This window comes from Pipra filicauda, unplaced genomic scaffold (assembly GCF_003945595.2).
Source record: "Pipra filicauda isolate LSUMZ 115617 unplaced genomic scaffold, ASM394559v2 scaffold37_size4185640_pilon, whole genome shotgun sequence".
Lineage (NCBI taxonomy): Eukaryota > Metazoa > Chordata > Aves > Passeriformes > Pipridae > Pipra > Pipra filicauda.
The window spans coordinates 2,930,950-2,957,644 of NW_024104509.1; the positions used below are offsets into that span (position 1 = coordinate 2,930,950).

At 41.9% G+C, this 26,695-nt stretch overlaps 1 protein-coding gene across 2 annotated transcripts in view; it reads left to right on the forward strand.

Annotated features, from left to right (window-relative positions):
* The first annotated feature begins 20,667 nt into the window (after positions 1–20,667).
* PTAR1 (protein prenyltransferase alpha subunit repeat containing 1) overlaps positions 20,668–26,695 on the forward strand; it is a 34,904-nt gene continuing 28,876 nt past the window's right edge. For both annotated transcript variants that reach the window (XM_027752139.2, XM_039384821.1), the window contains exon 1: positions 20,668–20,787. In XM_027752139.2, the coding sequence (XP_027607940.1) occupies positions 20,702–20,787 (86 nt within the window). In that variant the 5' untranslated portion in view covers positions 20,668–20,701. The remainder of the gene's footprint in view (positions 20,788–26,695) is intronic.

The following is a 26,695-nucleotide window of genomic DNA, read 5'->3' on the forward strand; positions in this document are numbered from 1 at the left end:
AGGCAAAGTTAAATATTCTGCTTACTTCAGCCTGCCTCATAGTGATGTGTTTCCCTGGTTTTTTTGTCATAGTCTCTAAATATTATCAACTAATTCTTCCCACTGATAGTTCCTGTGTGCCAAAAAACAAATTGAATTTCGAAAAGAGTGTAGTAAAAGGCTAGAGAATAATACAATATTAATACTCAATTAATTTCTATAATAGACATGGGGAGGAAAAAGTAAAAAGAGAAAAAAACTAGGATCAGACACTGCTTTCAAGAAATTGCATTTAATGACTCACCTTTAAAGACCCTTCTCACTAAAGGAAGAAAAAGGCTTTCTCTTTATATTAATAGCAATAAGTGAGGGTCTTCAGTCACCTACAGATGGTGCAACCTGAAAAGATATGTATCCTTGAAGACTATTTTGAATATAATGAGAACATTTATTTTATTTTATTTTCTCCACTGTTATTTGGTGCTAGAAATAGAAAGGTAGTCTCAATAGCAGCAAAGAGCTTTAGTCAGCCACTAGAACACCCAAACATGTAATAAAGATAACAATTTTTTTCTCTGGCATCCAGTGGAGGTAATATTAAGAACTTGGGTCATGACCCCATGCAGTGCTACAGGATGGGGAAAGAGTGGCTGGAAAGCTGCCCAGCACAAAAAGACCTGGGGGTGCCAGCTGAGAGCCAGATGGATATTGGCAGTGTGCCCAGGTGACTAAGAAGGCCAAGGGTATCCTGTCTCATACAGCAATAGTGTGGCCAACAGAACCAGGGCAGTGACCATCCTCCCGTACTTGGTACTGGTGAGGCCATATCTTGAGTCCTGTGTCCAGTTCTGGGCCCCTAACCACAAGAAAGACATTGAGTCACTGCGGTGTGTCCAGAGAAGGGCAACAGAGCTGCTAAAAGGTCTGGAGCATAAGTCTTATGAGGAGAGGCTGAGGGAGCTGGGGTTGTTTAGCCTGGAGAAAAGGAGGCTCAGGGAAACCTTATTACTCTCCAGAACTACCTCAAAAGTGCTGGAAGTAAAGTGGGTGTCAGTCTCTTCTCTGAGGTAATAAGCAATAGGAAGAGAGGAAATGGCCTCAAGTTGTACCAGGGAAGGTTTGGATTGGATATTACAAAAAAAATTCTTCAGCAATAGGGTCGCCAAGCACTGGAACAGGCTGCCCAGGGAAGTAGTGGAATCACCGTCCTTGGAGGTATTTAAAAGATGTGCAGACATAGCGGTTGGGGACACAGTTTAGTGGTAGAGTTGGCAGTGCTAGGTTTACAGTTGGACTTAAGGCCCAATCTAAAAGGTGTTTTCCAACCTAAATGATTTTATGATTTTATGATTTATGAGTCATATGATTCTAAAGAACAACATAGGTCCTAATATAGGAACATGTCATTTTAAGAATCCTCTGAGCAATATGGTTAGGAATTGTCTCCAAGAAAGATCCAAAGGACAATTAGGGAATAAATCCATGATGGTCATGAAAGGCATCTTGCCTCAGCTCATCTGGCACATCACAGCAGAGGATCAAGATTTCTGCTTTCAGAACAGAAACAAACCAGTACTTTTTAAACTTAATTACTGAATGAATATGTTATTTTCTTTGCCTTACTGTGCTTTTCTTCCTAAATATGAGATTCAAATTTTCAAATATATTTTAAAACCCTCCATAACACTAGATCAGAAATTCCCCTTTCTCTTGGAACAGAATGTAGATTCATGCTCAGAATATCACCTCATTTGTAGGGAAGACAGCTACTAGTTCCCTGGGATGCAAACTTAAACCCACTTCTTGTCCCTATACACACCATTTAAGTTTTCTCTGTGACTTAAAGGTGCACACAACAGGCAATGGGTCAATTCCTAGTCTCATCCAATCAGATATAAAAGTCAGCAAACTCACATGAAATCAAGGCAGGCAGAATAACACACAAGAGAAGCCTGGTCTTTTAGGCAGGAGCACTAATCTGCCTGCAAAACAGCCTTGCACACTTTTTCTTTTGCCTTTCAACTGGTTTGTATACAGCTGTGACATCTATTTACCATTTCTGCCACTGCTTATCTTCAGGGCAAAGTTTTGTTGGTACAAAGAATCTCTGCCCTCTTCCACCTTCACCATTTCCAACTGTGGACTTCCAGCCACTCCACCGTATTCAGCTGGTTCCTTGGCAAACTTCCCTTCCCCTTAGAAGTGATGTCCCAGAGACTAAGTTCTGATTTGCATTTGACAAGCATTCCTGTGTTAAAAGAAGTTGCAGGGTGTTCACAACTGTGGGCAATTTGCATTTGGAACCAATGACTACACAGCTTCAGACACAGATTTAACTTTTCGTGTGTTAAAAGCCCTTGAAGCTAACCCCAGAACAATTATCAGCATTTGTAATGGTGATTTCTGACATGCCATTGGGGATTGCTTCATAATCAGAAAGAACAGAACCACAAAAGTAAAAGTTCTGCCAGAAAAGGAGTAGACTAAACTAGACAGATGGTTAATACTAACTGAAAAGACACCCAGATTTGTGATTTTCTTTTTTCTTAACAGCAGTATCAACAAACAAATCGAGAAAGTTCATAATATTTCTTCAATTAACTGTTCAAACAGTCTCTTTGTATTCCTTAGGTGATCTGTCAGCACCACCAGGTTCATCTCCCAGACAGACGGGGCACGTGGAGATCTCATCCTGTTCCAGGGACTTTTTAGTGGAAAATTGTGCACAAAACCCAAAGGCGTAGTGTGCACCCTGGCATGCAGTATCACTGTAACATTGTGCTACTGATGCATTTTGCCTATCCTAGCACAGGGCATGAGGGCATGCACCAACCTCCTGGCACTGTGCATGGTGAGAGAAATCACACATGGTGCAACGTGTGTTTGTGCTGCCTCTTTGTTAACATTCATGTATTGAAACACTCAGCCAGATCTGCCCAAGTTTCCCTTTCCCCATCTCAGAGTACACCATGTATGAAGTACATACATGTGCGTCCTGAGTGATGAACCATAGGAAAAGGTCCTTCAGCAAGGCAGGCATTACAATAAACTGTCTACTTACTCCCACATACTCTCCAATGGTAAAGGAAATTATGTCAAACAAGTTCATCTATGTGTTTTTGTTTCTCCCATACTAGCCCACTCTGTAACTAGGTCCCCAAGTGGCTTTTTTTTTCTCGATGCTCAAGTTTCCATGCAAAACGTAAAATTTGTGGCCACTAGGCTGTCATCTTCAAGGCTGGGAGCCATGTGTCTTTCTTCTTGGGTGGCTTCCACAGTAGGATACTATAATCAGGATCAATTATGGATTTATTTCTTAAAAAGAACAGCCACTTCTTATGGTTTACTCTGCCTTTTTGGATAGTAATTGAGACAATTCAGATTCCCGTGTCCCAAACAGAAGAGAAATTCTCTTAATAAACAGGAGAAGATTTAGCAGACAGGATTTATTGGAAATAATTCTTCCTGCATATAGTAGGTCACAACATAGGCCAAATATATCATTATAAAGTTACTACTAGGCCACGAGAAACTAGGGCAATTTCTGCAAAAATATTCTGTAACATTTGAAGCTAACACTTAACATTAGGCAAAAGAAGTACATAGATGAACCAAAGAAGGAAAACAGAGCAAACCCTAGCTTTTTCATACACGAAGTTTTATCTGTGCAACAAATGGAAATGCAGGCTCCTACAGCCCATACCAGAAGATGCAGCTTCATCAAACACTGCTTTGCTGGAGCCACACAGCCTTCCCTGTGAAACAGCCCCATGTGACCATCAAGTGCTGAGAGAGTGGAGCTGGCAGTGGCCAGCATCAGCTGGGAAGGGGGGCATTCTGTGGGCCCATGGCCCAGGAGACAGAGGAGTTCCTCCTGCTGAGTTTCCTAAACAAAACCTGAATTATCAACATGCACAAAAAACCAGGTCCACGCTGAAGAGCCTTTGGCTGTAAGAACACCTCAACCGTGTAAAAGGCAGCCAGGCTACACTACTTCTTTTTTTTTCTACTTAGGTGCAGATCTCATTGGCTCTGCTCTGTTTTACATGCCACTAAGGGTACAATGCCAGTGTAACTGCAGTATGCCTTACTGCAGCCCATGCTGCTGCACTGCAGCCCAGCCTGTGCCCACACAAAAGCCTGCAAAGCTCTCCGTGCATGGAGCAGCAGAAAATGGTGTTGCCTAAGCCAGCATCTCGAGAGACCCATCAGGGTCCAGCTGAGCCAGCAGTCTTGGTACTCACTAGGAGAGAGATTCCAGCCCTACTACACTAATTGACACAGCTGTTTAGCATATCAGATATCCATATTTTGAAAGTTTTATTTGTCATTATTGCCAGATGTCAAAGGAATTATTAACCTAGATGCGAGCAGTATCTGAGATGCCTGCAGCAAGGTTATGGTGACCCATGTAAAAAGTTCTAAGTTCACATTCCTGTGCTCTAGGACTTCAGATTAGTCCTATTAGCAGATAATTCGTACATTTAGGAAGTGTTTATATGTTTCTAATTACTTGAAGCTCTATCTACAAGACCTTGAAAAGGTCACGCATGACCCAGTAAACCATCAAAACAATGAAAAGGCCTTTATAGACATATCACACTTCAGGCTGAAGAAATATGTTTAAGCCTTCCTGCTTTGTTCCAGTTTCCCCAGCAAGCTAAAAACTATTCTTCAGTTGTTTTAGAAAGAGGTCATTGAAGTAACAACCACTTTCCTCCAACTCCTCTTGAACTAGGGGGAATAGAAATGAGGAAACAAAAGATCTTTCACTACTGATATGATTTGGTCTGCACTTTTAGTACCGTGTAACAGAAATGTGACTTGATAACTCCAGTATATCCCTTTGAGAGAATGGGCTTCCTATTTTAAAGCACAATTCTTTCTCGAGTAAAAACTAAGAGGATAGGGATTTGCTATACCCAAGATTCCCATTGCAAAAACTCTCTTCACAAAGAAAACATGTTTTGCTATCTACTTAGCTCATACACCTTCATGGGTGCTCTGTTTTGTGTGCCATTGCCACAAGTATTGTATTTGCACTTATTGCTGAAACGTGAAACAGAAACAGTCCAGTGGAACAGAACAGAGTGGGGAGAATGGTCACAGAGATGGCTTTGAGGCCTTCTCTCTGTCTACATATTTTCTGGAAGAGCTGTTCCTGCATGGGCTGTCAGCGTAACCAGGGCTCAGGAATGTACAGGGATAAAAGTCCCTCTCTGCTGGTTGCAAAGAGTAAGGAACAGAGTACAAGACACAATAACAGTCTGAAACATGTTTCATGTTATCTTAGCTATATTTAGATTGGTTAAAATGCTATTACTATCTCCTAGTTTAATAGCAATTGTTCCATCTGCTCATGTTCATTAGCATAAGAGAGCAAAATAAATATCAAGACAGATTAGGAGTACTTGTTCCTACAGTTTAAATAAGTAACCTGTCATATTTTCGGGGGGGGGGGGGGGGTGTGTAGTGAGAACTACAGCTAGGATGTTGTGGAAAAGGCTCTCAGTCACATGGTGTGATTCTTGGGGCTGTCCTGTGCAGGGCCATGAGTTGGACTTCAATGATCCTAGTGGGTTCCTTCTAACTCAAGAATCTTCTATGATTAATTCTATGAGTATTTACTTGTAACATTTTTTTCCACTCTTCTAACTTGAAAAAAAAATAGTAAAATACGTAACATATAGGCCTAAAATGAGAATTTGACCCTGCTTCTTAAATCAAACTTTTCCTTCACATGAGAATAAATTGGATAAAATAGTCATTTCTCAACAGTTTTCATCACTTGTGTATAGGAAGAGAGAGTTAAATTTTAGTTAACGCTTCCAGTTTTAGCAATCCACTTCCTTTTTGCATTTACTTGGTCCCTTTTAAAAGTTCTCCTCCTCTGTTAAACACCTCCAACTTCAATAACTATGCTCTTTGGACTTTTTCTGAGCTGAAGCACAAAAATTCTTTGATTTCATTCTGGAGTCACTGAAAATTTACAGACAATGGTAAGCTCTCTCTCATGTTTTTGCTTTTAAATCTCTGCAAGTTTGGTGCAGGGGAAGAAGGAGGAAAGCAAAAACAGTGAGCAAGGTCAGCAGAAGTACTGAAAATTTGAAATAGTGACAGTAGTAAATTTTACGGTTTTGGTTTTGTTTTTTTTTCGAGTGTCCAAATGATAGTTGAAATTAATTTTCCTTTTGCAATTTCTCCATCATCAAAATAAAAAATCAAGTCACAATCATTATTTTTCTCACAGCAGTAGCCAAAATCAACACCATCACTCTATTCTGAGGTGCATGGGAAAGCAATATCTTGGAGAAAGAAACAAACATCATGAGAACAATGTGTACTGTAGTGGGTTGACCCTGGCCAGATGCCAGGTACCCACTAAAGTCACTCTCTCACTCTCCCTCTGCAACTGGACAGAGGAGAGAAAAAAAACACCTAAGGATTCATGAGTTGAGATAACAGCTGGGAGAGATCAGTTACTGATTACCTTCACAGGCAAAACAGGCTCAAAGTGGGGATAGTACTTAAATTTATTACTAACAGGATAAGAGTCAAAGAGTGAGAAATAAAACAATCTTAAAAACACCTTCCCCCCTCCCTCCTTCCACATTCTCCCTCCTCCCCCCAAGTAGTGCAAGGGGACGGGGAATGGGGGTTATGGTCAGTTGTTGTTTCTGCCACTGCTCAGAGAGAGGAGTCCTGCCCCTGCTCCCGTGGGGTCCCTCCCATGGGAGACAGTCCTTGATGGACCTCTCCAGTGTGAGTCCATCCCTCGGGCACCAGTTCTTCCCAAACTGCTGTTCCCTGGGTCAATCCTCCATGGGGTGCAGTCCTTCATGAATGAGCTGTACCAGCGTGGGTCCCCCACAGGGGCCACAAGTCCTACCCGGGAAAAACCTGCTCCAGCGTGGGCTTCCCTCTCCATGGGCTGCAGGTCCCGGGCAGGACCCTGCTCCATCCTGGGCCTCCCACGGGGTCACAGCCTCCTTCATGCATCCACCTGCTCCAGCATGGGCTCCTCCATGGGCTGCAGGGGCACAGCTGCTCCACCATGGTCTGCACCACGGGCTGCAGGGGCCTCAGCTCTGGCACCTGGAGCACCTCCTGCCCCTCCTTCTGCACTGACCTTGGTGTCTGCATTGTTGTTCCTGTGTTCTCTCACCACTCTTCCCTGGCTGGAATTCTTTCTGTGCCACAACCTTCTGTTCTTAAATATGTTATCACAGAGGTGTTACTGTTACCCCTAATTGACTTGGCCTTGGCCTTGGCCAGCGGCAGGAAGTCTGTCCTGGAGCTGGCTGGAATTGGCTCCACAGGACAGGGGAAGCTTCTAGCGGCTTCTAAAAGAAGCCATTCCTGTAGACCCCCACCACTACCAAAACCCAGCCACAGAAACCCACTACATGTACTTAGCATGAAATACCTCAATGTGTGTGAGGAGCACACTAGTGTAGATGTATATAGGAGACAACCCCTGCAAGCACTGATTTATTTGGTACAGCACACCTCCCCTATAAATATCACAATATGAAAGGGTTTTCAGGGTTTTTTTGGTTGGTTGGTTGGTTTTTTGGGTTTGTTTTTTTTTTTTTGGTTGGTTGGTTTGGTTTGGTTTTGGAGGTGTTTTTTATATTGTGGGACACTTAACATGGTTTTCAGCAGATGCTTGTGTTTTTTGTGTCCAAGGTAGAATAGAACAGCATGTATTGCAACACACTAAAAAAAAAAAAAAAATTTGAGTTGTACTGGCATGAACAACTGCAAAAAATTACACTGTCTGTTCCTATATGTTCTTAGGCTCCTCCAGTGAAGCAGGAGGCCTAATGTAAGAATGTCCTGCTGTGTCCTTGGTTTTAGCCATCAAATTCACGTGGCATCTGCTGCCCGACACAGAAGTCTAGTAATTCTGATTCTTCTAATTTTGCTCCATAGACTTTGACTTCTAGACAGGCAGAGTAGAATAGAAGACATGGATCTGAACATGCATATGTGGGTCTCTCTCACACTCATAACTATCCTGTTACCAGCTTTGCATTCTCCATTCATCACCAACAGTCTTCTTTGCCACCCTATTCTGTCCCCCCTCAACTAAAAAATAAGGTTTTCTCACACAAGAGTAGGGACAAAGATAGGTATAGGATCAGGCAGGGCCTAATGCAGACACTCCTTGGTGCAGGATTTGGCATTTTAATTCGTTAAATTTCATCCTGTTAATCACAGCTCAATGCTCCAATCTATCCAGATGCCTCTTGGCCTTCAAAAGAGTCAACAGCACTTCCCAGTTTGGTATCATCAGCAAATTTGCTAATGCCTTCCACTCCTACATTCAGATTGTTGATAAATACATTGAACAGAACTGGCCCTAGAGCTGAACCCTGAGGAACAGCACTGGTGACCTGGCACCACCCACATGTAGCCCTGTTCACTCAACCCTTTGACCTCTGCTCTTCAGCCCCTCTTCAGCTCTACCCCTTTTAGGCTAGGATGCTGTAGGTAGACAGCAAACACTAAAGAAACTGTAAGACATGGGTTTTCTAGGTTCTTTGGTATCACAATAATGTACTGTTTCCACCAGATTAAACTATGAAATATTTCAGGAAATTCAATGACAATCAACCTCTTTAACTAATAGTTACTATAATTAATCAGCTTTAACATAGCTTAATTTTCATACCTATTATATGCTAAGTTATTATACTAGTTTTTACCATAAGTTATTTATTGCCGTTAATAAAACTGAAAGATCAATAAACTAATATTCTGGTAAGAATACACAGAAGTGATTTAGCTCTAAACACATGAAACAGCAATTAAACCTACGATGTAACAATGGCAGGAAATCTGCAACTACAGTACCTTTAGCAACTGGCTCTTTACTGACAATCTAGAGGAAGACTAAAATAATTATATCCTAATCCTATGCAATATTCCCTCAAAAGTTGCACTCTATTTTTACCTCTCCATCTGATTTTCAATGAAGACATACAAAAAAGATGAGCCTGTTAAACAAAATTCACACTTCTGCTGAAACTAAACATACCAAATCAATGAAGACACATTTACTTTATGATCTTTTACAGTCTTTCCCAAACTTCTGCTGATTTTCCTGTTTCACAGATGCTGAGTTTCTTTTGCTCCTAGAGGAATAACAGTCTTCGGTTTTCTCCCTTATGACACTCCATGTTTCAGAAATTTTCTTTGTGTTTAATCTTTTTCACTGAAATCTGTCTAGCTGATGAATACAATTAGCAACCTAGTTTCACCATCTAAACCTACAGTCACATAAAGAAGGAATGCCTATCCCAGAAGTAGCACAATCATCAACAGGCCTAAACAGATGCTGAAAGCACATCCCAAGTACCATTTTAAATTATTTTAGTCAGGAATTTGTTACTTCTTTATTAGATTTCATGTGTCTGAAAACTTTTTTTTGACACCCTAATATATTAAGTAATCCTCTACAAGTTAACTTCTACTCTTCTAAATCTCCTATCAGTAAAATTATCTCAAGAAAGTACTCACATGTTGAAAAGTTTGTGTATTTTTTCTGCTAAATTACCTGGTCTAACTAGTATACCTTTTCTCCTATCTGTCCCTACATCACCACAGCTAAAAACAATATTATCATTAAAAGAGCAATCCGTCTCTTAAATATACTATTTTTGCAGTTATGACACTCTTCAGCTACGAGTTCCTGAAATTAATATAAAAGTTTTTTAAAAGCACTTTTCATGACTTAAAACTGATCCTGTTGAAGACTTAGGGTTTAGTCTGGGACAGGGCAACTCTGGTTCTGTGTTTACACTGGGAAATGAGAGGCTGGAGAGAAGTGCTGTGGAAAGGGACTTGGGATTCCCAGTCAATGGCAAATTCTGTATGAGTCAGCAGTGCCCTGGCAGCCAGGAAGGCCAATCATGACCTGGGGGGGCATCAGGCAAAGCATTATCAGCCAGTCAAGGGAGGGAATTGTCCCGCTCTGCTCTGCACTGGGGCAGTCTCACCTTGAATATTGTGTGCAATTTTGGGCCCTGGAATATACGAGAGATATAAAGCTATCATAGAGTGTCCAAAGGAGGGCAATGAAGATGGTGAAGGGCCTTGAGAAGAAGCCGTATGAGGAACAGCTGAAGTCACTTGGTGTGTTCAGCCTGGAGAAGAGGAGACTGAGGGGAGACCTCATTGCAGTCTACAACTTCCTCATGAGGGGAAGAGGAGGGGCAGGAACTGATCTTTCTCTTTGGTGACCAGTGACAGGACCTGAGGGAATGGCCTGAAGTTGTGTCAGGGGAGGTTTAAGTTGGATATCAGGAAAGGGTTTTTCATCCAGAGAGTGGTTGAGCACTGGAACAGGTTCCCCAGAGAAGTGGTCACAGCATGAAGCCTGACAGAGTTCAAGAAGCATTTGGACAATGATCTCAGGCACATGGTGTGATTCTTGGGGTGTCCTATGCAGGGCTGGGAGTTGGATGCTATGATCCTGAGGGGTTCCTTCCAACTCAGCATCTTCTATAATTCTATGATTTATTGGAAAGCTGTTGATTTTAAGGGAAGAAATACAACGCCAGAACTAAAACCCTCCAGATACCTTGGTCTTTTGACCTAACTCCTATTGAAATTGAATGCCTAGGCAAGAGTTAGGCAGGTAGTAACTTTCAGGTCTACCTGGTTAGTTACATTCTTTTTCTCCTGCTGCTCTACATTGCTGCTGAGCAAAAAATATGTAAGATCTGTCTCTCATTAATCTTTCTATAAGAGAATATTTTGCAAGAACAGAACCATCAGTTGTCTCTCCTGGTGCGTTTGTTTTGTCACAATGAATGGTAGTTCTGGTACTAGGATGCTCCAATAGGATTAGGAGTATCTTAAGTGCCTGTCATGAACTTGACATACACAATAGGCATGATGTAGACTCACTTCTACACCTAAAACACTTTATCTTTTTTTATACTGTTTGCAAAGCAGACTGAGACCAGCTTAAAACCTGACAAAATTATTGGAGAAACAGGATAAAGCCCTGAAAATACAGTCTTTACCAAGTGAGTCCAATGCAAATGCAACACAAGAAGAGCCATTTATGAAAATAAGAAAGGCTTATTACATCAGCCTCCAAAACAGCCTCTGCAAAATCTAAAATCTGAGTCCAGATGTAGCTTTGCTTCCATGCCCAACACAACTCTTGTTTTCTGTTTTCTCCAATTTCTGGATCCACCTTCAAATAAAAAGGAAAAAAGGAACATATAATTCTTACCTGTAGGCAAGAGTTTATTTTCCAGGTATGCCCATAGCAAATACACGACAGTTAACACTCTGGTTTCCTGAGATGGTGATTTCTTCTTAAGAAGCACCTAGAGGTATACGACAGTTCAATATCTCTCCATGTTAACTTACCAAGACTTAGTTTCTTCTACAACTAGAGGGAACTATTATTCTGCAACTACTATAGAGCAATAGTTGCAAACTTGTTGTAAATGCTTTATTTAGACTCCAGGTATTTGTCAACAGAAGCTATTTACACACCTCTTGTTGATATATGAAAATTACTGGATAGTTCAAACACTATCAGTTTTGCTCATTTACAGAAACAGCAAAAGAAGTATGCAAGTAAGTAAGGATGCAGTGAAGGGTGTTCCATCTATTATTATGTGGGTTGTTGGTTCTTTTTCCTCAGTAACAAACTGTTTTAGTAACAGAGCTAGCTCTAAGACACAGTAAATACCATGTGAAAGATATATGCCATGCACAGATTTACTAAATATGACTACTGCTGTGACTAATTCAACTATAAGAAATACCAAACAAATTAATACAAATAAGGTGTTTAAAATTAAATGTTACTCTGGGTTTTTCTAGGTTCATAAGCAATGGAAGAAAATAAGTAATACATGGAGTATTACATGGATGTAGTACATGGATGGTAACTGTAGAGACAAAATACAGGAGGAGGAAAGACTAAAAGTCTTTCACTTGAAGTGTTATGCTGATTTTGTGGAAACTTAATCCAATTAAGGTTTCATGTTTGGAACAGCTCCAGTGGTTTGGCACAATCATATTTAAAGTTCTCACTTAAGTGCATTGTTGCATGGTGGCTTCATATACAAAGTACTGCAAAGTACTGAAAGAAAAAGAAGAAAAGAACACTCAGATTGCTTTTACATCTTCAGATATAAAAATAATAAGGTTAGGTTCTACCTTATTCAATGGCAGAATCATTTACCTTCCTTCAGGTTTCAAATACAGGGAAAGAAATCAAATAAGGTTTATATGAAAAAAACATATATAAAAATATTTATACGAAAATCCCCCAATAAAACCTACAATTTGTAACTCAAGAGTGGTCACTTTTAGGAATGGGGGCTTTAGTTACTTTAGTTCCATAGAATTGAGCTTAAGCCATCTGCATATTAAAAACTAAAAGCACTGAGAAAATACCCTCCTAAAATGTCCTGAAAAGATTCTATTTGCTGGTTGCAAGACAAAAAAGATTTTACTGTTTATCGCCTTGACTCAACACTTAGGAATCTCCATTTAGTTCTGAGATGAGACAATGGAAAAAAAAAAAAAAAAGGCAAAATTATCTGGCTTTGGTAACACAGCTGGTTCCACAATGTTATACTGACTACAGCTCTAAAGCAAAAAAAAAAAAAAAAAAAAAAAGAAAGAAAGAAGTAAAAAACCAAAGCAAAAGCAAACACTGAGAGATTAAAAGAAGCAAGAAGACTACGTAATTTCCAAAAAAATGCATTTTGAAAATTCTTTCCTAATAAGCCAAGAATTGTGGCTGTCTGGAGCTGGAAAAACATAACAAGACATGTTCTTGCCAGCTTTTACAGCTGGATGGGGTAATGTATACTCCAGACTCAGGGGTATGCATTTAGGTAATGGTCCATTTAGGTAACAGTGACAAGTTTTGTATTTTTTACAGTTTTCTGAAGTTTTTTAATGATCATGACAAGTTTGACCACCTTCTCATCAAAAAGAACCTGAAACTTTGACAGCAGTCAAATAAGAACAAATTTTATGTTTGCAGATCATTATATAAATATAAATCATTATATCTCTGTTGGCCTCAATGAAATTACTTGCAAGGCATTTGAAGACACTCTACCATATCAATAAGTCCTAATAGTTTTAAGACATAGTTGTCAATACTGTCATCAGATATATATTCCTCAGATTTAACTTGATGGTCTAAATATCATAGAATCATAGAATCATAGAATCGATTGGGTTGGAAAAGACCTCCGAGATCATCGAGTCCAACTCTTGGTCCAAATCCAGTCCATTTACTAGATCATGGCACTCAGTGCCACGTCCAATCTGCGTTTAAAAATCTCCAGGGATGGTGAATCCACCACCTCTCTCGGCAGCCCATTCCAATGCCTGATTACTCTCTCTGTAAAGAATTTTCTCCTGATATCCAACTTAAATTTCCCCTGGCGGAGCTTAAGCCCGTGCCCCCTTGTCCTATTGCTGAGTGCCCGAGAGAAGAGACCAACCCCCACCTGGCTAGAACTTCCCTTCAGGTAGTTCTAGACGGTGATGAGGTCACCTCTGAGCCTCCTCTTCTCCAGGCTAAACAACCCCAGCTCCCTCAGCCTCTCCCCATAGGACTTATGCTCCAGTCCCTTCACCAGCCTTGTTGCTCTTCTCTGGACCCGCTCCAGCACCTCAATAGCCTTTCTGAACTGAGGGGCCCAGAACTGAACACAATACTCAAGGTGTGGCCTCACCAACGCAGAGTACAGGGGAAGGATCACTTCCCTGCTCCTGCTGGCCACGTTATTTTTGATACAGGACAAGATCCCATTGGCCTTCTTGGCCACCTGGGCACACTGTTGGCTCATGTTGAGCTTCCTGTCAATTAGTACCCCCAGGTCCCTTTCTGCCTGGCTGCTTTCCAGCCACTCTGTGCCCAGCCTGTAGCGCTGCAGGGGGTTGTTGTGGCCAAAGTGCAGGACCCGGCACTTGGCTTTATTGAACTTCATCCCATTGGAATCAGCCCATCTCTCAAGTCTATCCAGATCCCTCTGCAGAGCCCTCCTGCCTTCCAGCAGGTCGACACTCCCTCCCAGGTTGGTGTCATCAGCAAATTTGCTGATGATGGACTCAATCCCCTCATCTAAATCATCAATAAAGATGTTAAACAGGACTGGACCCAACACAGACCCCTGGGGAACACCACTGGTGACCGGCTGCCAGCTGGATGCAGCTCCATTCACCAGCACTCTCTGGGCCCGACCCTCCAGCCAGCTCCTAATCCAGGAGAGGGTACACTTGTCCAAGCCATGGGCTACCAGCTTTTCCAGGAGTATATTATGGGAGACAGTGTCAAAGGCCTTGCTGAAGTCTAGATAGACCACATCCACAGCCTTCCCCTCATCCACCAGGTTGTCAAAGGAATCTTAAACATGCCTTTGTTAATCTCTTTACTTCTAACACATATTTACCACTCTCCATTTAATCAGAACAAACTGCTTTATCCAATAGTACGCAACAGCCTGCATGTTTTCAGCCCTATTAGCCCTTTTTTAAGTCCTGTATTTTAAGTGTATTTCCAAAAGGTGCCCGAAAACTGTTCTCCAACGTTCGTCTTCTGAAAAATGCTCAAACCAGAGGACAAACGGGACACAGTTCTTAATTCACTCAAGGTTTCAGCTGCCCAGGGATCCACTGGTCACTCATGTCTTCATTCGCACAGGAACAATGTAATCACACTCATTACAGCATGTGCTTCCCTATATAAAGTATCTCTGAACAATACTTGTACATACTAGGCCTGATTTTAACTTCTGTTTCCCAGTCAAAAAGACAACGTAGTTGATGAGCTGTGTGGAAACAGGCTGTCCATGCAAAATTTACCACAAACACTCAGTTAAAGTCCTAAGGGACTGTGGGTCCTATGCTGCTCTTTTTCTATAGCTCAATGTCAGATTTATTATCCACTTCTACTTACTTGGAAATCAATCACTCATGGCTAGGCTTCGCGAACGAAGATTTGGGAAGGCTCTATCCACATTTGCTGCAGGCACGCTGGTGGCTTATGAGGCCAATACGTGACAGACAAATCCGATTGCAAAAGGCACAGCAGAAAGACTCCTTAGATGGTGTATTCTGCAATACACGGTTCTTTCTGCGTTGCCTTTTTTCCTCGAGGGTGATCCTGTGTGCGTTCTCAAAGGAGACAGCTGCGTTATAGATGGTGTGTCTCCAGGCCTCCCGATTGGAGGCCAGAGTAGACCAGTTATGGTGATCAATATGGCCAAGGCTGAGATGTTGTTACTTACTTGGAAATCAATCACTACACATAATTGATTCAACAGAATTAAGCTAAGATTTCTATGCTTGTGGGAAAGAAGGTGGTGATGAGTCTGTTTCACTGCCTATAGACTTTTGGGATGTACACTTTGTACTACAACAAAATCTCCCCTCTAACTCATATTAGGATGGTGATAAACTATGAATTTATTTTTTAGAGTAGTCTATCCTAATTTATTAGAGGCAAATTAGCAGGACAATCTCTTGGAAGGTGGTGTGCATTTTTAGAAACCAAATACAGTGTTCTTTGGAAGAGAAATCATATTTGGATGCAATGTCAAGATAAATTCAAGCAATTATACTAACTAGATATTTTTGTCTAGATTTCTTTAAGTATGTATTACTCAGGGGTGACACAGGGGTGGGAAGGACAGAAAAGTAAGAACAAAGTAAAATGTGACAGGTAAGACACCAATATGGCATCAGGCATAACTGTTCAGTGTAGGTACCTGATCTATGCAAAAACGGAGTTCAACACAAAATCCTACCAAAATTGAGTAAGTTGACATATGTGTTTTAGAGTGAGAACCATCTAAATGACTCATTTGGCAAGAGATGTATACATATTAAATAAAAGGCCAGTACCTTACAGTGGTACCTTAAACCATACATTACCTACATCAGTGATACCACAAAGCTACAGATCTGCATAAAATCAGCCTTGTGGGTGAATAGCACTGATACAAACAGTGCCTCTGCACTGCAGAGCAGGCTATACCCCATTATGGTACAATGCTTAAAATGGTATTTCTGGATTTGGGGAGTAGAACAAAACACCAAAAATAATCCTAAAGTATAACTAATTACTTCTCAGGAGTTTAGATACATGCATATTTTCCATCAAAAGTTAAAAGGATCCAGCATGTAAAATGTCCCAAAATAGGTCAGAAATCCTGGGTTTCCTACCAGGAGTTAAACAGTCTTCATCATTTAGTGTTCTTTATTTCAAAGTCATTATAGTGCTAGCAGGCTTACAGACAGTAACATTTATTTTTCTTATGGCTATATTTTATTTTTATTATAGATATATTTTTATACTGTCACAGTAGTATATATTACATGTTCTTTTACATCTAGACTAGCAGAAGATTTTGCCACTATGTGTATATAGTCATACTTAAGTATTATACTGTGCAATCAATATATTTGTAAATAGCATGCTGACAGGTCTTCATTTAAATGACAATGGTTTCAAGGCAAAGAAAAAAAATAAATCACACCTCTATTTCTAAAATGCAATAGAGAGTACTACTAAGCCGTCTCTGCCCAGAGTTGCACCAGAACATCTGATTGCTGACATCCAGTTGTGAAGTTTGGGTAAGGTCAGCTATATCTGCACCAAAAGATCAAAGAAGGACAGAAAAAAGGAGTAAAATACATACAAAGGCTCTCCCTCTGCAAGCTACATTACGTCCTCTAGCATATGACTTTTCATTTAAACAGCCTTTCTTCATTTTATCTGTGCTTTTTGAGCATAAGTATCTAAGTTTGGAAGTCAACATCTTTTTACTGCTTTTTTCCCAGTCCTGGAAGGGAAACTTAACCTACTAACAACCAAGCACAGAATAAAAAGCAGTTCTGACCTACACTGGCTGAAGTTTGTTACAATCTTCCCAAACTTTTTCTTCTGCTATGGGTATCTTACACCATACAGATGTGTAGTGTTCTTTAACTGACATAATAAAAATTAAAATAATGAATATTTTAAAGTGATCTGGATGACAGCCTGAGAAAATGGCTCGGAGTCTAAAACACATTCTGTCAGTTTACTGAAAATCAATCACTATTGTCTGAGATTCTAGATTTACTGCATTCCATCTGGTATGAACAAATGTTTAAATAGTACACAGTTAGTGACAGAAAACTGATATGAATTAAACCGTTTTACAGGAATTTGTTAGAGGTTGACATTATTTCCTACATTCAGGGAAGGTTGTTGCTGAAGTCTTAATAATATGTATCTGTCACAAAATATTGCTTCTCCTGCCTTCCACAGCCAAAAAGGGTACAAAAATCAGCAAAATAAATTAAGAAGCGCCATCTTCAGCATGCATTATCTCACTTATTATTTAAATATTTATTTGTTTTTCAGCAATCCCTCTTCCCAACTGATATATACAGAAAACTTTTAGCTTAAAATAGATTAAATTTTAATCGTATTTGTATCATATAGTGTCATACATATTTTCAGGCCGTATACCATTCTCATCCACATCAGGTCCCCTCCATAAGTATGTCTTTATGTCATTGGTTAAAGGCCTGGGTTGATCATGGGAAAATTCTAAATATGAAGTCCTTCAAACATTTTATTGAAGCAGCTCTTTGAGTTCATCACGCATTCATAATTTCTGCAAGAAATTATAATTTCAGAAGTCCAGTTCAGAGTTCTGTGACACACATAGAGATAAATGCTCATTATGCTACCAGTGTGCCCTTGTGGTAAAACAAAAGGTGCCAGCACATCCTGGGCTGCATTAGGAGGAAAGTTGCCAGCATGTGATGTGATCCTGCTCCTGCTCTGCACTGCTGAGGCCACACTGGAGTGCTGCGTCCAGTTCTGGGCTCCCCAGTACACAGGAAACGTGGACATACCAGAGAGAGCCTACGAAAGGGATGCAGAGGTGATGAAGGAACCAGTGCATTTCTCCTCTGAGGAGAGTCTGAGAGAGCTGTGACTGTTCACCCTGGAGAAGCAAAGGCTTATTAATGTGTACAAATACCCGAAGGGAAGGCACACAGCAGATGGAGCCAGACTCTTTACAGATGTGCCCGGTGACAAGGCCAGAGGCGATGGGCACAAACTGAAACACAGGCAATTCCCTAGAAACATCAGGAGACACTTTTTCACTATGAAGGTGAATGAGCACTTGCAGGGATTTTTTTCCCACTGGATGGTTCTACAATGTGCAGCAGTACCACAACAGCCCCTAAAATGCATACCACAGCCCATTCCTTTGTCATTCCTTGCACCTTTCTCACCTTCTCACATTAGTGTGGCTGCTGTGAGCTCACTGTTTCTGGGCCAACCCTCCACAACCACGTGTGGCTTTTTTACACAGGGTCCTTTTCCTTCCTAATGACTCAGCTCAATAATATGCACCAAATTCAATTGCTACCTCAAGTAAAGACCACCAGGGAACAGGGGTGGACTCAGGCCCACTCAGTATGGGATCCATCACCGCTAACTAATTATTCCCAAACAAACATACAGTTCACATCAGTGGCAGTCCACAGGGCACGTGTGGTTGGGGGGTGAGCCAGGACCCCTCCCAACCTTCTGGGAGTCTCAACAAAGCAATCACCAAGTGCCGAAGGCAATGGAACCAGCAGAGGATGGAAATGGTGGAAAACTGTGGTCTCCCTTCACCCCACCAAAGAAGTAGGGCAGAAGTGGAATAAATTCCACCCCACCCCCCACCACTCCAGTCTAAAAGGCTCATTGCCTAATGCTCCCCACCCCACCCCCCACCTGGGCCGACCTCTCCATCGTGGCTACAGGGAGATGGGGTTTCCCTTAATCATTCCAGCGGGTGTGTGTTTCAATAGGACAGTCATCAAGGCCCGAGCTAGACAAACAATCAAACCTGAAGCTTATCTTATCCTAGCAAAGTCTGTTGGTGTGGAAAATTCACCAAAAAAAAAATAGTAGTATGAAGCTATAACAATCCATTAGTAAACAAGCCTACAATCAAAGCTAGTTGGTGCAAAAAAATATGCAATAAGTGATTTTAATATTAGGAAAGGCCCTGAGCAGTATGCTTTTATGTCTCCGTGGTTTTTTTAGGAGTAGAATTCAAACGTCAATCCGTATTGTAAATTCACAGGCAGTATTCTAGACAGCATTCTCATCAAGAGGAGTCAGCCATGGCATTTTCTTGGCACAGCCACAGAGAGGGAATCCATCTATCCATCTGCAGCCGGAGTTGCAATCCAAGGTGGGTCACGTCCCTAAAAGCACGAGGGATAAGGTGCTATTTCGCCCCCTACTGTCCTGGGGCAGGCTCTGGAATCCGTACCAGTGGCGATCCTGTAATCGTCCCTGTCTTCACGTCCAAGCATTTCCCAGCAGCTACAGTTTCATTATTAAAAAGGTGTCTAATAGAACTGTACCAGCGTTTGACCCTTAATTTACTCATCTTAGGAGATCCACAAGGTAACTCAGAAGAAAAAAACCCAGAGAGAGTCTCAGGATGCTATTCTCTTCAAATCTGCAGCCCAGTCAACTACAGTTTCTTGGAGAAAGATCCCTATGTGAATCTCTTCTTTGCCATAACTGCATTTTCTTTCTCTCCATACTATATTCTATGAGTAAAGAGCTCTGCTTGGCCAGCATAGTTCAGAATTCTGCAATTACATGGTTTGACATGTGGGAGCACCAAGAGATCCTCAGATTATCTACAGAAATTAGTGTTGTAACAAAATCTCCAGTCCAGAATAATGAAAAAAAAAAAAGAAAATCACGGGAATTGGGAAAACAGGAAATCCTGGCTCCTAGTTCCAGGGTATGTGCTCTACCTAACTTTCAACCAGAGGAATATGAGCCTAAACAGAACAAAAACAAAGCACTTTGTGAAAACAAGAATATGGTATGTATGTAGAAAAATATAGCAATTTATAGGTTAAAAGGTTATAAACACCTAAAATTATTTTCTCAGGGAACATGCATGCAGAAAACAACCTAAGAAAGCACTGTAACCTTTCAGCAGTCACTGAAATATAACAAAATTTAACTAACAGAAATGCAAGAGGCAACATGAAACACATCTCAGCTTTAAGGCTGGTTTACTTACAAATCCAGCAAAAAACTGCAAACTTCAGCAGGTAAGAACACATTCAGTGTTTCTCTAAGGGACATCCACCTTTCTGGTTTTTTATACATATGATGACATATGACTGAGCACTTTTCTTCAGTCTTTCTTTTTTTTTTTTCCTGAAGGAGAACATGCAGAAGGGTCCACCAGGCCTTCTCGGGGGAGGGGGGTTGGAGGTAACAAGGAAGCAGATGATGATGATGATGATGACACTTCAAGCCTTCAAATAAGAGACAATTCAGTCATGCACAGTTAATGCCTTGTGAAACAACTTGTTTCGGAATAACGTATTAATTTCTAAACGACAATCAAACGCAAGAGTTAGGATGCAGAACTACAATCGCCTCTCCGCATTCAGCCTTGAAGATAAGCGCTCCCATCTCTCTTCGGAGTCAAGGAAGGCTATACACACCTGCTCATCGTTTAAAGATACGTGGTTTAGCGCCTAGCGCGACTGTTAAAATAAGAGAAGCCCAAGCCGACAAAGTGACGCGCACATCGCCGGCCCCCGCCCCTGCCCGCGTCCCGCCCGGCGCTCCCCGCAGTTCGCGCTGCCCCGGAAGCGTTCGCCGGCCGCCGGGGCCTGCGGGAACATGGCCGAGTCGCCGGAGGAGGTGGCGGTGCTGGTGCAGCGGGTCGTGAAGGACATTCGCAACGCATTCCAGCGCAACCCGCACATGTGAGTGCGGCCGGGGCCGGGCCGGGCGGGAGGAAGGGAGGGAGCGCTGCCCGCCCTCCGCCCCGTGCTCGCCCCGCGGCCGCGGGCAGGCGGGCGGGGTGCGGGTCCCGCCGGGGCCGGGTGCTGGGGCCAGGGCCGGTTGCCGGGCCCAAGGTCACACCGTGAGTGGCCAGCTGGATTTTCTCCGAGCTGCCGTGGCACCTGTGCCTGTCGGGGCAGGGCGCGGTGCCCCCGCGTGTCCGGTGCGCTGCAGCCGCCTCAGCTTCCCCCGGTAGCGCCGCGGACCTGCCCCGGGAGCCCGGGCCCCTGAGCGGCCGCTGGGGATCCACAGCCTGGCGGCGAGAACCGATGTCGAGTCACCAGCGGGGCCTCCGGAATCTGGAAGCGATGAGTATATTTTCAAAGAAAAGTTCTGAAGTGAACTTTCCTCGCGCTTGACTTTTGTTGGTGTTAAATTCATCGCAGCGTCGGGGTGGGGCTGAGCTTTGCGGGCGGGTGGGTCAGCCCTGCCGAGCCCCGCGGGACGCACCGAGGTCTGTGTGTGCCTGGTAGAGCATCGGCGCCGGTGGGAACAAAGCTCGGGGTTGAAGCCCACTGAATTGCACCCTTACACAAACAGTGCAGTGTGTGAATACCAACCTCAAATCTGTGTCTGTTGATAGAGATGCCAGTGTGTTGTTTTGAAGGAGATAGAATGACCGTGAAAATACAAACTGCAGTTATGGCTGCCTTGTGAGAATCAGATTTATCCAACAATCTGTGGGGCAGATGGTCTGTGTTTTATTTTCGGTTTCACTGTTGACCAGCTTAGACACCCTGTTTGAAGTACCTCCCTTATTTCTTTTTCCTTCACAGCCATTGTTTTAAGATACCAGTGGTTTAGGGAAGCATCTTTCTATCTATTTATGCAAGCTCCATGTTGGTTATGGCAAATGAGGTACCGCATAACGAATAACACCTTCATAACTTAAGTGAGGTGTATTTGTGTCGGTTGGGAACACTGCAGTCTCTGAGGTGGTGGCCTATTAATCTGTTCCAGAAAATGGTAGGCTAAGCAATTATGTAGGAAATTTTATGGCACTTAATTTATCCCTTTGCTTAAAAGAGAGAATTAGAATAAATACCCTCATGTTTCTGTAAATGTAGTAAGCAACTTGGGTGGGTGTTCAGGTTTTAAAATGCAGCATATGGATGCTGTTTAAAAAAAGACTGTGTTTTGCCTTCAGCTTCATTTTTAGCATGTGAGGCATAATGTGCTGTAAACAGTCGATATTTATGAATGAATGTTCTGATTCTTCTTAGTTCCCACTCCTTCACCAGAATTGTTTATTGGTAGCAAACTGAGTTTTTGAAGGATATGCTGCTGTTGCAGTTTTCTGTCATAAATATAATCTCAGAGATGAAAGCACACTGCAAGAGTTGTGTGCAGTGAGACTGATGCACTGTGTCATGCTTCAGGTGAGAAAGCACAAGCTACTGCAAGTTTATCCCCCAAAGCAGAAAAAGTGGCAATTCTGTCTGCTAGATTTCTTGACTGGTTAACACTACTTGAAGTGGGACCATGCAGGCCAGTGTAGGCTGTGGGCCCTTTGCTGTGCTGCCTCTCTGCCTCTGGAGCACCAAGGTTCACATAGTTCACAGAATAGTCAGAGTTGAAAGGGACCCAGAGGGATCATCGAGTCCAGCTCTGAAGTGAATGGCCCATACAGGGATCAAACGCACAACCTTGGTGTTATTAGCGCCATGCTCTAACCACCTGAGCTAATCTAAGTTGCAGCTCTGCTATCTGGATGTTTTCACGTATCTGCACCTTGTCCTCCTGCTGGTGGCCAATGCAGTTGTAATCAGCTGCAGACCCTAAAAGAAGGTATCCTCTTGAATTCAGCATCAGATGAATTCTGATGCTGATCAAAATTGAATCCAGGCTTGGATTCAGGCTTGAATTCGTTTTTGTGGGATCTACCTGGCTTCACTGAAAATAAGGAATCTGCCACAGGCATAATGTTCCTATTCACTTGTCATACTTTTGTCCCCTACTCACCTCTTTTCCTGTATTTATTGACCCTTGTTTTTGACTGTTTGTGCACCTTCCCACTTCACGTCTCTCAGAATGGATGTGTTGTTTTGGCAGGTTCGTAGTTTTGTAAGCTTTAAAATAGGATCAGCACTGAAAAGTTCTGAAAATACAGTTTTAGACTAAGTAGAATTTAGGATTTATGTTTCTCTCTTTTTTTTTTTTTTTTTTTGCTTTAAATGAAATTTGCAACAAGACTGTATATCTTTTTAAGATGAGCTTACTTCTAAGTAAATATACAGCGCAAAATTCTTTTTGCCTTTTCTTTCTGATAACTCCATTTTCCTTAGTTAGATAACTGTGTCAGCATGCTAGTTTTCAATATTCTAAGGCGTCTTTTGAATTTACTGCGAGGTATTTTTACCCAGTCTTCCAACCACAGGTCTTGGCAAAGTCTTGTATGTGAGCTATTCCACTGGATCTGAACAGATCACCAACAGTGAACAGATCAATACATACTTTTTCTTTGAACTTTGCTGTTCTTTTAGATGTAAAGTGAAGCAGAAATAGATGTGCTTGTCAAAAAAGTTCATGGATTTGTTGGACATAACTGGAAAGATGAACTGTTAGATGGTAGCCCAGCATTTGTGTACAAAATCTGAGGGTACTATTTATGCTTTGCCAAGAATTGTTTATGTCACTGTAGATCAAATATTTTTTTCTGTCTCAATTCTTGTCGTTCTTAATGTTCTAAAAATACCACACTTCATTCTGTTAAGTTTGAAGGCTCTGAGTCAAGAATCCTCTTGATGGGATTACAAATTTCTCTGCAGGGGATTCAGAAAATAACATACTCTGTGAAGTCTGTATGTGGTGGAGTATGACATTTGTCTAGCCAATGTAATTTTCATTATTTGATACTTTTGTGCAGCACTGATACTTCCAAATATACCATAATAAGTAAAAATAATTTGCTTATAGTACTTGGTGAGAGGGGTTATCAGTGCAGAACTTTGTTACTGCCGCAGAAGTTTCCAATCAAGTGGAGATTAATGTGAGAGCAAACAAAAGGAAATTCCTAAACAGTAAAAGTGTCATATTTATAGCTTGTTAGAAGTAAATATGGGCTAGAAGTAGTTTGGATTTCAGTAATGTATTACTGTTCTTTTCTTTATGAAAGATTTTGGTAGTGCCATGAAAATAATCACTAATCATAACGTGCAAGTTAGTCTATTATTTGAAATTGTAAAAGAGAATCAAGTGTATATGATACACTGCACAATAAAGAGAAGAAATTTCAACTCTTGGATTTAGGTCCCCTCTTCCCTACCTCTGAGATGCTGTAAACTCATTATCCACATAGCAATTTCATGAGTCTTATTTTAATGTGAAAATATACATCTGTGCCCATACTCTGGATTGTCTTCCAGTATTAAAGTTCTTATAATTGCAGAAATATTCAACTACTTGAGTCTGGTCTTTATTGCCAGTAGAACCGCAGTTGCGTCATGTCCGCTGATTGTACCTCGTTTAGATCTCCTGGCCATTATTTAACACCCTTTTGTCTAACTCTGTGGTGAGAGGTTGTGTTATTTTAAAGATGATCTTCCAGAAAAGAAATGAAAGTCCCTTCACGTGGGGTCTCTAAAGCTGAACACCCATCATGGTATCATCACACGAAATACCTCCTTCCCTAGTGGTACTGTGGTATTATAGTTTTGTGAAAGGGGGAAGTTTTTTGTATCATCATGGCTTTAAAAGTTGAAAGTAGGTTGGCTAGGGTTTCTTTTGGGGAGGGCCACTGAATGACTGAGTCAACAGACAGGGACTACTGAAACAGGTCCTGCAATGGTTTGTCAGTACTGTTGTACCATGTCTAAGGTCTGGATTGTGCCACTACAGATGTCATTTTGCACATCTCTGATCTTAGCTAAGGTTTAAGAAGCACTGTAGTGGCTGCAGACTTCGTGACAGCTCACCTAAAATCTTCCACTAAGTTCTGACTGCTTCCACAGTGTATTTTAGGAATGTGCTCTTATGTGTATCTTGAGATAATGCATGAAATTTTTGGAATGAGACTGTGGTCCTTGCTTTGAGGAAAGTAAATGTGAAAGCACCGAGTAACTCCTAAACTTCAAGAAATAATATCAGAAAACTGGGAAATCTAGGGAGAGAAATTGAACCTTGCTTTAGATGATGTGTCTGACAGTACAAATACCAATGAACAGCAGCCCTCAACTGGTGTCATCTTCAGTATTGTGAGCAGATTGCACCTGTCACTTCATCTAAATGCATGCATCCTCCATCCTGCAAAGAGTTTGGGCGGTCCTGTCATAGGAACAGGCACAACTTCTGTCATGTGGCCAGGGGCAGTTTACGTGGTCAGTGGCTTCATTTTGCAAGCACTAATTCAGCAATGTCTGCATGTGAGTCCTATTACAGAATCTTTCCTCGGGTACATGATTGGAGCAGAGGCTGCAGGTATTTATTTTTGAATAGGGTCTCCTGGGCTGGCAGACCTGCCCTGTGTGACTTAGTCCTTCCACACACCTGAGGGACCTTCAGGAGCATAAATAGATGGTGGCTTGAATGAATTGTTTTGTGTGTGAGATAGGCACTCCACCTTATATAAATACATTTTACTGGTATTTTGCCTTGTTAATTCTTTTGCTTCTCAGGAACTAAATGCAATGTGAGGAAAGATATTAAGCTATTAATGAGCATCCAGAGCAGGCCAGCGAAGGTGGTGAAAGGCCTTGAGGGGAAGCCTTACGAGGAGCGCCTGAGGTCACTTGGTGTGTTCAGCCTGGAGAAGTGGAGACTGAGGGGAGACCTCATTGCAGTCTACAACTTCCTCGTGAGGGGAGGAGGAGGGGCGGGCCCTGATCTCTTCTGTATGATGACCAGTGACAGGACCTGAGGGAATGGCCTGGAGTTGTGTCAGGGAAGGTTTAGGTTGGATATTAGGAAAAGGTTCTTCACCCAGAGGATGGTTGGGTAGTGGAACAGACTCCCTGGAGAAGTGGTCACAGCACCAAGCCTGACAGAGCTCAAGAGGTGTTTGGACAACACTCTCAGGCACATGGTGTGGCTCTTGGGAATGGTCCTGTGCAGGGCTAAGGGTTGGACTCAATGATCCTTGTGGGTTCCTTCCAATTTGACATATTCTGTGATTCTGAACCACATGATCATCAGAAACAATAACACAGTGTTGGAGACAAGATTCCTACCAAATGAGAGATCCTGGTTTGCATCCTAGCAAAAACTGAGTAGTTACCAGATAAACCGTTGTTTGTATTGCACTGTGTCTTAGTGAATTTCGCTATGCAGTGGACAAGTCCTCTTGTGGTTTTGACTGCCTGAGTGCACTCTGGAGTTGGGGTGTTCCCAGCTGACTTGTCAGCTTTGTGCAGACTGTACCTGTCAGACATTTTGGCATGTTCAAAGCAGTGTTGTGAAACAGCTCACCTGAGTCAGACTTTTTGTATTTGGTAGAAAGTGAAGGTGTGAATGTATGCTTTGGCGTTTTTTCTCTCCTTGCTGTTTACTGTTTTTCTCTCCTGCTTTGGTGTTCTGTTTGTAAGTTACAGCTGGTAAATTCTTAAGGTAATTCACCGAGTTAATGAACAAAGCTATGGGTGACTGTATCTTCATTTTATTTGGGTACTTTTGGGTCCTTATATGCAAGGCCAGGTAGTTTGGCTGGCTGGGTTTAACATTCGTAAAAGAAAAGACCCAGTAGTAAGTACAAATTTCAGGTTATTGAGATACCGTGTTGAAATAAGTAGATTGGAATGTCATTTTAGGTTTAATCTGACTAGCTTCATGAAGAGCTTAACTTGTGTTAAATGGAGTAGCACAGATTAGGATATTGGTTTGATACCCATTGCTTGT